Genomic DNA, 13434 nt, shown 5'->3' with positions numbered 1-13434 from the left:
ATCGATTTTTTCTCTGAAATTCCACAATTTACCCTCTCTAATTTGGATTACTATTTTCCCTTGACAAAGATTGAAGGGTAATTTTGAAAAAATTTTGGTCAATTATTGGGAACGCTAAATGTGTAATTATCTTTTAATATATAAGAGGATATAAAATTTAGTGCTAATAATATTTAGTTATTCGATATTGTTATCTAAATAGGTTTATCCTTTTATGATTGATATGCATACATATATATGTGCTGTGTGTGCATATTTTGCGAATAAACTACAGCATGTTGTTATAATTCAAAAGTAAAATAATTTTTATAGTAACTAGGAAAATCTAGATTTTTAAAATCCCAAATTATTAAATAATTTTATTAGAAAAATTAGTTGGGTAAAAAATTTGAAAAATCTTTATTTACGTGTTTTGGTCAATCTTTACTTTTTAGTTTTTAAGTTGCCAAGCGAATTTGTAATCTCTTTTTTGGCGAGATTAGTTCCTTTTTACGTTAACTTAGCCAAATTCGTTTCCGTGCTAGTCAAATTTTATCTTGGTGTTGAATTTTACTTTCATTAGTTCTGATTCGAAAAAATAATGTTCCAAACGAATACATTGACAGGTATTTAAAATTATGATATATTTTTGAAGATTATATTGCCTTAAATAAATTTTAAAACATTGAAAAAACCTTGACCAAAGTTTGAGATTCATGATGACAAAAAAAAGAAGAAAGAAGTTTGAGATTCAGAAAATTGTCTCATAAAATGATTGATCTAAGGAATGACAATGTAAATAACAAATTTTGAGAATATAAATGGTTTGGTTTTGGTGCCAATAAGTCCAGTACTATAGAAACATGTTTGAAGACCTGATTTGATGTAAAAAGTTTACGAGTCCAACTTCGTAAATTTATGTTTATTCATTACCATGCTATTGCGAGATCTCTTTAGTTGTGAATGAATCAACTATATAAGTTTCGATAAGGAGCAAAATAATATCAAGACAAATCATTCATTAACTAGAGAAAATGAAATTTTATTTATTAGAAATGACAACAAGAAGTCAAAACCAACCCAAACATGTAATAATAATTAAAAACAGAACTCAAATATATAGTTTTATTGATGGTTTAAATAACTTAAACTTAAGATACGATTCAAAGACTGATTCACCACTTCTTATTCAGATCCAAATCCTTATCAGTCTTCTTCACATTCAAAGTATTCTCGATTTGATCGCGAATCTTTTCGTGAAATCCAACCGATGAAGAACCCATCTCAAGCATAGGTATGACAGTAGATGTTGTAGCAACATCAGCAGCATGAACAAGGGAGGAAGAAGATTCTTCAACCTCGTTCCTCTTCATAATCTCCATCCTACGGTTAACATCTTTGAGATATTGTTCAATAACAGAACCGAAATCTGGAAGATCGCATTTCGGGATACAAGGAACAGAAGTTTTGGTACTAAGACAATCAAACATGATATTCTTCATCTCCAACTCTTTGTTCTCTTTCCTTGCCTTCCTCCAAGACTCAGTTGCTTTGGCGATCCTTTGTTGGAGATAAGTCTCTTGGTTCACCATCTTCTTGGTCTTGTCCATCACCGGCATCTTACTCCATTGAGCCACAACCTTGTTAGCCGTCTCCCTCGATGGCCACACCTCAGGGGCTGCGCCGTAGGGACTGTTGACGACGACACAGACGGGAACGTCACATAGAGTTGCCAACTCATCAGCTTTCTTCAGAAGACCTTTCTTTCTTTTCTTGAATGTTGATTTTCTTGCTGTCTCGTTTTCTATGAAAGCCATTTTCACTTTCTTTCTCGTCATGGTGTTTTTTTTTCTTTCTTTTCTTTTTTTTCTCTTTGTTTTGTTTTTTTGTTTGATTATAATTTTTAAGGGGACTAGTCCTCCTTATATATATAATTTGATTGGTTGAATTAGGGAAAAATTATCACAATTCAAACATATGTAAATCTATATCTTACCTTGTAAGAAATATCAAAGTTGGCATTCACTGAATGGAAGAAATTATTTATATCTACAAGAGTAGATTTTCTATTCAATTATGGGTTATTTTTTTTTTCATTTTAATACCTTTTCATTCCTTTTTTATAACTTTTTATTTACTTTTTTTTGTTTACTTTTTTTTTCTCTAGTTTGCAATCAAGGAGGCTAGTTAAGAACTGACACTTGTCTAATATTTAGAAAATATGTGTGTAATAGTGCTAATTTTCATATTTTTTATTTATTTATTTAAAATGACCATTTTTATTTATTTGGTGCCTTAATACAATCAATAGATGGGAAAATATTAGCTTGAAATTAAATCCACTACTAATAATTACCTCTACACATATATTACGTGGAAAAATATTTAACTTTACAAATATTTCTGCAAAAGATTTTTAAAAATTGCTATATATTTGGAAAACAGAAAATTTTATATAGTTTGTCCATACACATAATATATATATATTGTTGAAGTTACTTTATATTGTGGTGAGAAATCTTGAATGAAATATCATTGTCTTACAGAATTTTTCCTAATCTAAATATTTTATAAAAATATTATTTTGCAAAAGAAAATAAAATGGTCATAAATAAATTAAAACATTAAATGATTTTAAGGGGTAACTGTGAAAGAGGTCTTTAGGAAAAAAAAAAACTTAAGTGGGTATTGTTTGTGAGTATATTTTAATTGATTTGGAAATCTATATAAGATTTATAACAACGTGAGAATTCATAATGATTTTATAATCCAACATGTGGATACTAATATTTAAAACTCCATTAAAATTGTATGTGGCAATGAGTACTTATGTAAATCTTCAAAAATTCATTTAAAATAATAAGATCTTCCCAAATTTTTTAAAATCTAATATGAAAATAAATAATAGTACATAAATATTTAGAATGAATATAATTTAGAAATCTATTCAAAATTCTAAGATTTGCCCACAAATTCAACCTTTTGTATTTTAGAACTGGAAATCCTTTTGAATTTATCAAACTCATCTTTGTTAATAAATATTTATGTAAATCTATAAAACAAGTAAAATATATATATTATTTGTCACAGTGTCAAGTTCAATAGTATAATCTTTGTTTTTATTCTCGTATCCTAGCCGCATAATTTTGGAGCCTCGCAAACTGCTCATCATATTTTTCTTAACCCACCTCAATGCTTTTTTCCTGGTAGCTTAACACTGAGGCGTGTATACGATGATCTTCCATTTTTCTTTAATGATTTCTGCAATCTTCATAGGCATGAACTACTCAAGTTCTCTGATACTATCTAGTATCTACAATTAACCTAGCAATAACATGAACCTTGACCATCTCATAGTCTCCATTCGGATTGCATGTATGCACATCCTTGAACACATTATAACCCTCCATTTACCACATCTCTTACGACTGCACAATATATGTGCCAAATACAATATTTATCCCCACTACATTTAAATTCAATCCTCGTTTTTATAATACATGTACTGTGCGATATTGCATCGTATCTTTAAAGCATGGTCAAGTACGCTTCCTTAAAAGAAATGGCATTGATGAATATTTTGTGATAGTGAAGATTCGCCTCTCAGTGACTAATGGTGTTACTCTTTTCTCCTGAACAACTTCATCATCTTCATCATTTTCACTATCGGATATTCATTGTCGATCTAAACTCCATTACGACCTTCTTGATTTCAAACGCGTCTCGCTCTCTTGGGTCTTCATCATCATGTTCATTTTTCGTGTATCGAATGACCTTCTCCTCCTTCCTCTGACATACCAGGTCTGGTAGGCTCGTGATGAACTAACCACTGCATTCATCTCTAACTCATTCGAATCCATCATTTCAACCTTCGCCTCAAGATCACTTTGGGGATCTTTTTTCTAGGGTTCTTCAGTTTGGAGATTTTTGTGATTTTTGTAAATTTTGGGATTAACGGGTAATAATGGGTTTGGTTTGTGGATAAATCTGGTTTAATTTCATTGTTACGCGGTTAATGAAGATTCTGGAATAGTAAACGAATGATAAACCATATTTATGGTATTCTGGGTTTGGAAATGGAGACTGAGGTTTCAAAATTTCAGAGATTACTGGACTAAAACTTACAATTTGAGTGAACTGAGATCGAGGTCTGAAATGTTTATAGTTGTGGTGCTATATGAAATTTCATAGGGGCGATACATATCCCCTTTTATTTTTGACTTCGATATACCTTTATATTTATTTTAATCCATCATGACAATTACCTTTAGAACAACAAGCATATGGTTATAACTAGTGAAATTACTTGCGGCCTTCTATTCACTACGCATTTTTTTGGCCTATTTTGTGACAAAATATTTTTTTTTTAAAAGATTTTTACGGTCTCTTTGTGAAGAAATAATTGCTGGTTTTGAAACTTAACAATTTTTATTTACTTTTCTTCTTCAATGTTATATCTTGTGGTCTATATAGTTTTTTTGGAGAGCTTCTAACAGTACAATTTGTTTAAGGAGTTTACAAATTCAATAACACATATTTTTTTCTGACTTATAAAGTAAATTAAAACCTATAAACCAATATCTTCACAAACATTACATCTTCAAAAATTAAAGGAATTATAAAGGTTATAATCAGGTTTGTAGGTATTGCTATACCTACATAAGCGATGCCCTCATTAATGCTTTCTAAAATTAGTTATATCAAAACTTACAACATTACAATTAGATAGCTTGGGATAAAGTATAGGTTGAACGATTTTAATAGTCCTGGGAAAAAAAACCAAACCGAACCGAACCGAGATTTATGGGTTTTGGTCCGGGTTCGGTTATTATGCGAAAACCGATCGGTAACATTAATAATTTTATTCGGTTAGCGATTCGGTTCGGTTCGGTTTAGTCTAACCGAACGGTTAACCGAAGAAAACACAAAACTCTAATTATACGCTACTTCTTCTTCTTTGTTTGTTTTTCTCATCTTCTCCAATCTCCATTTTGTAATTCTTCTTCTCTTTCTCTTTCTCCTCCTTACTCTTCATCTCTAGTCGTGTGAGAGAACACACCCTTTCTCATTCTTATCTCATCTTCTTATTCTTTATCATTTTATCATCTTCCTCCTTAGTCTTCTTCTTCTCCAATCTCTTTACTCAGTGATCTCCTTCCTCTTAGATTTATTTTCTTCTTCTTTGGTCGTCAAAAAACCAGATCCTCTCTTTGGCGGCTAGGGCGAACAGAGAAGAGTGAGAGGTGACAAAGATTTGGGCCGGACCTTTGTATTTCCTCATTAATTTTATAACGGGCCTTTATTTATTTCAGTTTGGCCTAGTGAGTTTTTTTCACATGCCCAATAATAAAAAAATGGTTATTTCGGATTTTTAATCTAATAACCCAAATCACCCGAGAACCGAACCGACCCGAACCGATTTCAATTTCGGTAATTCGGCATACTTTTCAAGACTCAAAATACCCGAAAAACCGAAGTAACCGACCCAATATAACCAAATTCCCAGGCCTAGATTTTAACACTGCTTTACGAGCAAACCAATTTGGCTGTTGATTTCACCCTTAAATTTCTCATTTACTAAGATTTATAAAGGAAGATTTCATTGGATAGTAAGCCCTTTGGACTCAATTAAATAAAACTCATCTTTGCATAGAAAAATATAACCTCAGCTACAATTTTAGCTACTAAAATGCTTATTAAAAGAGTTGGTTTTGAGAGAGTCAATCTTAGTTTGGAAAGATTGTGGATTCTAGCTTAATACCCAAGAGTCACTCCTAATAATACTCCTAATAATACCTAACTTGTATTCAAGAAAAACACTTGGAAAATGGATCTGATTAATATGATCATTAACACGAAAGATATACCCTTTATTTACTCATTACCTTTAGGGTTGCCAAGAAGATGTGATACTATAAGTTAGCATTTTACAAATCATAAAAAATACAGTTAAATCGGGATACCATACAGGAAAATTAAAAAATTGCTAGAAAATCAAAATCGTCCCTTCAACCCGAATATACGTCATCTTCAGTATTTTACCTAAAAAATACATTGTTCTTCGAAACTACAACATTTTATGTTGCAAGTTAATATAGGATGCGTGTCATAAATTATTAATCTAAGGAATATATGTATAAATTGTGATAAAGTCTACACGAGATGTGGATCTCCCAATGAAAAATAAACCATGTTATTTTTGAGTTTTAACTAGCTGTACAAACATGGACAATATCAAAAATTTCACTAGTACCAGATATTTTAACATCAAATTCATTTTATGTGAAGATGAATTAATTCTTTTTTAAGTAAACATGTAACGCCCCGACCGCCATATCTCCAGTGGGTCCCATGTTCACCACCAGCATATGGCCCCACCTCTCTTAATGGGACCCACCTCTCTTAATGGGGCCCACTTCTCTTAATGGGGCCCACCTCTCTTAATGGAGCCCACATCCTCTTACTAGGTCCATGAGCCCATTAATATCCAACGGCCGGTTAGCTACGTCTAGGAGGCTTTAAAACTTGTTTACCGACCCTACAAATTATCACATGATATTTCTCTGTGTTTTGGCCTCACTCACACAGTTCCGACAACCACTTCCCGGAAGGTCATCCATCCTTTGACTACTCCAGCATAAGCACGCTTAACTGTGGAGTGCTCTCAGGAGCTCTGATCGAAAAGATAAGTGCAATTTGGTGACATAGGTGGCCAAATCAATTCATTTAAACCTCTCCGCAAACAGGGGTCTCACAAAACCAACATGCTTCCACAACTTAAATTGTCATTAGATAATGTGATATATTTGGAAAACTCTTAATGATAAGTTTTATTAAAAGTAGATAGGGACTCGCGTGAAGTTCTCTAATTAGTGGAAAATGAGACACATGTTTATAATTGGGTGATTTACAAAATAAGGCACTTTCGGTAAAAGATATTGCAAAAAACACACAATATAAGCAGCCCACAAAAACCTCAGCTTTTTGTCCAAAAAAGGATCAGTGCCCCAATAAAGTTAACTGGATGGATAAGTGATTTTCATTTAGTTTAGTTTGTTGTAACCATTGATGGTTGGATCTCATTACAAAAGCATAAAAAAACTTTAAAAATTACAAAACCAAAAATATGAGTTTCTAAAATTGATTTATTCGAGAAACAACTTTTGTAGACTTTCGTTCTTGTACGTCAAAAGGTAAAAATATGGGTTACTGAAAAGAGCTAAAATCTGAGTTGTTTTCACAGAGATTTTGAATCGAGCACAGAGGAGAAGAGGGAAATTTGTAGTAGATAACAAGAAGGTATCAAAAGTGGTTCTAATCGAACGAGGAATGGATCTAGAGCAGAATAAGGCTGCAGTTAGAAGAGAATTTGAGGTGACGACGGAGGCGGTATGTCTAAGTTATTTACCAGCATGTTGCATACTAATGGAAGTTCGTGCTTTTGAGTTAGTGTTTTTGAGTTTTTTGTTTTTTGTTTTTTTGTTCGTTCTACAAATATGTATCGGTAGTGATTATGCTCTTTGTAATCATGTGGATGAGGTTTTTTGGATACCAATGATGTAATCTGTCCAAATAACGTTTCCAATCATTCTTAAGGCTCTCATGTTCTCTTGGATAAACGATTATTATCCATGTGTCCACATTTACAAAGACACACTCATTTATACTAAACTGTATAATACGTGACCACATGTTCTATAGATCTCCACCAAATCCACGAAACTAAAGTTAACAACCCAAAAAAATGTTTAGATGTCCACCAAACGCAGAACATTATCAAGTGTCCATTGATGTATAAAGCTGTGTCATTTGGGAATGAAAGATGGCCATTGAGCATAGTACATTATCTATAGTCCATTAGAGTCAAATATGCATGATCCGTTACGTTGAGTCCAATAATCTAATATCCATTATTAAACATGTCATATTTAGTAGAAGTGAACGAGTGGACATATCAACATGGACGTAATACGAAGTGAACTAAAAACACGAAGTGAACAAAAACGATAGGAGAACATATATGAGAATAAATACGAAGTGAACAAATACGAGAATCAATAATTTCAAAGGTGATTTCAAGGATGGATCTGAGTGTACGCTACCATATGGACATGTACTCCTCATCCAACTATTTAAAAATTGTATACGAATTCGAAAATTTTTTATTCGTTTATATATAGATTCTTAAAAAGTTTGAGAAATTCACTTTCAGAATAATTGGTTGGTATTTAGTAAAAAAAAGTAAAACTAAATAAAACTTGAAAATAATTTTCTGTTTGTAAATAGATTTTTAAAAAGTTTAATTTTGTGTGTATCGTGAAAACGATATATCAACACTAAATAAAGGAACATATACATACAAAATGACGTGAGGAGGAAAGTACAATAGATAAAAAAGGTGTAGGCCACGAAATATCCCACGTACAAGAGAAAAATAGAAAAGGAAAAGAATAATAACGAAATAACGAAATATCTCACTATTTAGTTAGAAATGAGGGAGTGGCAGAATGGTTAATACGAAAAATAAAGGAAGGCCATGAGGGACCTATATTTTCACTATAGTTGTGAAGGTTTGGAAAGTGCCTTATTATGTGATTACTTTTGAGAAAGTTCTTTTTCCTTGAAATATCCCGTAGTAAATTAGTTCAAATTGAGGTTATAGCAAGATTCAGTCCATGTTGGTAATTGGGTTAAAAATTACAAATTTTCCAGGGTATCACTGTTTAATGGACTGAAAGTGATATTTTCATGAATAGGATGCATGTGCACTATACCGAATGACATGGCCCATATATCATAGGAGATGTCAATCGTTATCTGACACGCGTTTGGGGGATGAAAAAATGAATGATTGGTGAACATAATGTTGTAGTTTCTTAATATATTGTTCAAATCTGGTGAAGATAGTGTTTTTCCAAACCATTATGATATATCTCAAAGAGAATGAGAGAGATAAGACTGTCTTCTTCTCCTTTCTTAATATCTTTAATTTCTCGACGAGTTAATGGACAACTAATCTTCGTATTGAACCATAATTTATTTCTTATCTAAACAATATTATTAGTTGACAAAATTACATTTAAAAACAAAACTATTTTGACATTTGATATAAATTATTAATATAGAAAAAAAATTGATTTAATACCCAAACTACATTCACTATTCTCCTTTTGTATGATAAAGTGTTGTTTATAAAACATATGATTCCTCTTCCCAAATTCATTTCAAGTGAAATATCGTACAAAGACCATAAATTAGTAAACCAATTAACTTCTTTCAGTTTGAAATTTTAATTTTGTTCCATTCTCATTTGTAAAGCCTAAAATATCATCTGATTTTAGTAATTTAATTTCACAAAAAAGTGGTGCAATTTGGTTTTTGCATATTAGTTTTGTCTGTTAAATGTAATTAAAAGATATCACATTGATGTAATATTTTCTTTATCATATATCTTTTCATATGGTTTCGTTGATTTTCAGTAATGTGCTTGATTTTTATATACGATTACTATCGTTTCTCAAGAAGAAAGTCATTAAAGCCAGACTCATACGTATTCTTCAACTTAATTTAGGTTTTGTTAATATTGTTAATGATGATATTGTATTATATATGGTTTCTCTTTGGTGTCACATGATTCATTATCGATGTTGATGACTTTTCAATTAGTTTCTTATGAGGTTTTTTTTTTAATCAAATATGTATATATGTACTTGGATTTTATGTTAAAAGAAAGTTTTTTACTTTGATTCTCAATGCTACATTTTCTAAGAACTACAAAAAACAGAGTAAGTTCCTAGTCTTCATTAGTATTAAATTAATTACACGCCATCTTTGTTCAAAGATAAACATTTACATTGTAAGAATTTTAGATGGCATGGGGTTGCCTCATGAACATGAGATGCTCAAGATGAGACACTTCATGGTAATCAGCTTGACTGCAAACTCCTGGGGATCATTGCCTTCTACATAAGCTTGTCTTGCTTCATGTATTTGCATAGTGTGGAGGGGTTCATAAAAACTTTTACGTTTTTTTCTATTAGAAAGTTGGCTTTTTTTGTTTTTCCTATTAAGGTTACCTTTTTAAGGTGCTTATGTTTGGAAAATTATAGTTGTTGCAAGGTCTTAAGAGCTTACATCCATCATTCTCCTCATTTTAATTGAAGTGGGTTAACTCAAAGATGAGCTCGGCTCATTTCTGCAAGTGCCATAGAGAATGGAAATACAGATAAACAACTAAAATAAATAACCAAACCAAAATAGCTAAACAAACTGAAACAAGAGTTTGGTTGTTCGTTTTGGTTATTGGTCATTAACTGATCAACAAATCTGTACAATTTAAATTACGGTTATTAGCAAGTTAAGAAAATTACACTGTGATATCTATGAACAGTTGTTGCTCCCGCATCTACATTTAACAAGCTTAACAAGGTTTTCTCTGAGGATGCTTGATCCAAAAATATAAGTGCACTTTGGTGACTTAAGCGACCAAATCAATTATTTTTAGACCTCTCTACATGCACACTACTATACTTCTTGAAACTAGTGTGTTACATCAAATATATATTATCAAAAAAGATATTAGCAATTTGATTTGTGTTCTTTTTTTTTGACAAATATGATAATAAGAGGAAGATACTTTGTGCAAAAATAATTATAGTTATATGTTTTTGTTTTTTTTTTTTTAAAACAACTAATTTTTGTTTCAAATAACTAAACTTCTTCAAATAAAATTAAAATTGATGCGCTATGATGCACATATATGTTTTTTAATAGTCAAAATAATATAAATGCTTTAAGGTAGAATTACTAGCCAACAACAATTAATTGAAAACATACACAAAGGAAACATTCAATATTTTTATATTGAAATGAAAACATAAAACACACAAATTCGGATAAATAAAAACTTCACTAGAAAATATGCTTCATTGATTACATATAACTGTTATTGTAAGAAGCATAAGCACCGAGAGTAGAGGTGGTAGATGATGTGATGAAAGGCATGTGATTGGTGATATCAAGATCAACAGTTGGTTGTTGATGGTAGTTAGAGTGGTTTCCATCTATGAAAGGAATTCTAGCATATCCTCCAGCATATCCCACATTTTGTTCCACCATCATATCCTTGAATGAATTTTCTTGATTCAGATACTGACTTAAATTCAGATCTAAATTCAAATTCAAGTTATGACTCAAATCCAAATTCATATTAGGATTCCAAGTCATGTTATTGTAAACTTCTTCTTGAATATGACCATTACGATCAGGAAAAGCCTGATATTGAACTGGTTCCTGCTGATACTGAACTGGTTCCTGCAGATATTGAACTGGTTCATGCAGATACTGAACTGGTTCATGCAGATACTGAACTGATTCCTGCAGATACTGAACTGGTTCCTGCTGATACTGAACTGGTTCCTGCAGATACTGAACTGGTTCCTGCAGATACTGAACTGATTCTTGTAGATTTTGAACCGGTTCCTGTAGATTTTGAACCGGTTCCTGCAGATTTTGATTCATATTCATATTCTGGTATTGAATATGATCAAAAAACTCACTAGCAACACTTATCGCAGATGCATTCACATTAACAGGAAAATCTGCAATAGCTAGTGGATCTAGATCTGCAGCTCCAACAGAAAGAGGAGGAAAAGAAGAAGACTCACCATTTTCTTCAAGAATTTTCATCCTTCGAGTAAGCTGCTCAATATAATAATTAATATAACAATGCAAATCATGAAGGTCCTTTGCACCATAACGATACTCCAACATCTTTCCTTCAAGACAATCAAACATAAACTGTTTAACCTCTAAATCCCGATTCTCAGAAGTAAGTTTTTCTACTTGCTCTTTTGTTTTGGTAATCTGCTCCCGCAAATAAGTATCTTGATTCATCATCTTTTTGGTCTTCGCTGCCATCGGCATCTCCATGAACTTTGTGACCACCTCTTCTACGCCTTCTTTTGACGGCCAAACCTCTGGTGCCGGTAGGTATGGACTGTAGATTACCCCACAAGCTTGGACACCACAAAGAGTTGTCAACTCGTGGAGTTTCTTTATCATCCCTTTCTTTCTCTTCATGAATGTTGTTTTTCTGGATCTCTCATCAGCTATCAAAGATAATTTCAGTTTCCTCATTTTTTTTGTTTTTTTTTTAGGCTTGTTTAGTTTATTGGCACAAAGACTGTTTATATAGCATCGGAGGAGTGTCTATCCTCATTAGGTTTCTTATCACTAATTCCAAGTTACAGCTAATAAATATTTATCTCTATATAAATCATTGTATTTATGTGCATAGTTGGCACATTGTATCTAGAATGTGTGGTGAGTAATATAAACATAATACAATTTTGATTTTACTTGTTTAATAATAAATAAATAAAATTACAATTATTAGATATAATACCTTTCGGGGAATTATGACCAGCTATTGTCATTCAGGAAAGAAATGTAATTTAATTGCTTTTTAGAAATGAATTTTACCACCTAATTGTGAGTAGTATTATAGCTGGAATTAACATATATATTTTGTTCATAAAAATTACAGCTGGTAATACCCAATAATAAACATGTATGTTGAAATCAAATTTAAAAACTTCTAAACTCATATTCTAGAATTTTCGATGATTTTATTATGGGCCGAAGCTCATGGATCTTTTTAGGCTTGAACCAGATTTTAATAATTTACTCATATCTACAGATGCCATTCGCACTTGTGATCTTTTAGTTTATTTGAGAGTATATTTTACTATCAAACTAGAACAATTCATGGGTTCACCCCTAGAGGTGAACCTCCTTATTCCCTTCATATTAGTTTAATCAATGAAAATAGAGTAAAATGCCACCTCAATTTCTCGACCTTAGAGAGTTCATGTTCTTCCTGAACCCTTGCGATGCTCCCTGAATTAAATCAGTCTGGTGCTTGAACTATTCTTCAGTTCCCTCGATCTCCTCGAGATGAATCACTGTAGTACCAAACTACGCGCTCTTCTCATAGTACCGCTGACAACTAGTGTCCTCTTCTTTAGGTAGTGGTTTCAACAATTAACTCACATAACATCTCTCATAATCAATTTAGAGACTTGAATGACAAGTTTTACTCCTTTAACTATAGAAATTAATTTGGGAATTAGATCGCACATTTTAGTAAATATTTATCATCCCTTTTATGTAACATGAACCTTCTTGAGATTCTAAGTTGATGGATCTTCAGCGCAACTAGACAGTGTCCACATTGAGGAGATTATGGTCCCAACAGTACTCACCTTTGTTGCCATTCTCACCACAGTACTCACCTTTGTTTCCATTCCCACCAAATCTATATTTGAACTTGATTTCTCTCAAAGAAAGGCATATAATTTGGCATTCAGGCAAAGATGTATAAAAAACAATGATTACGTTGGAAAAAACACAAACAAAATAATGAAATAAAGCATCAAAATAAAGAGATTTTGA

At 31.9% G+C, this 13434-nt stretch overlaps 2 protein-coding genes across 2 annotated transcripts; both read right to left on the bottom strand.

Annotated features, from left to right (window-relative positions):
• Positions 1-1013: 1013 nt before the first annotated feature.
• Positions 1014-1817, bottom strand: LOC17881780 (agamous-like MADS-box protein AGL80). Its single transcript, XM_006286505.2, has one exon. It carries the CDS (start codon positions 1815-1817, stop codon positions 1155-1157), a length of 663 nt encoding a protein of 220 aa, XP_006286567.1. The 3' UTR covers positions 1014-1154.
• Positions 1818-10896: 9079 nt separating this feature from the next.
• LOC17883820 (agamous-like MADS-box protein AGL36) lies at positions 10897-12117 on the bottom strand. The gene has a single exon (XM_006286450.2). The coding sequence runs from the start codon at positions 12115-12117 to the stop codon at positions 10912-10914; it is 1206 nt and encodes a 401-aa protein (XP_006286512.1). The 3' UTR covers positions 10897-10911.
• Positions 12118-13434: the final 1317 nt, after the last annotated feature.

The sequence above is a fragment of the Capsella rubella genome, unplaced genomic scaffold, assembly GCF_000375325.1.
Source record: "Capsella rubella cultivar Monte Gargano unplaced genomic scaffold, Caprub1_0 scaffold_6, whole genome shotgun sequence".
NCBI lineage: Eukaryota > Viridiplantae > Streptophyta > Magnoliopsida > Brassicales > Brassicaceae > Capsella > Capsella rubella.
Note: the sequence above shows the minus strand (reverse complement) of the source record. Positions and strands in the feature narration are given on the sequence as shown.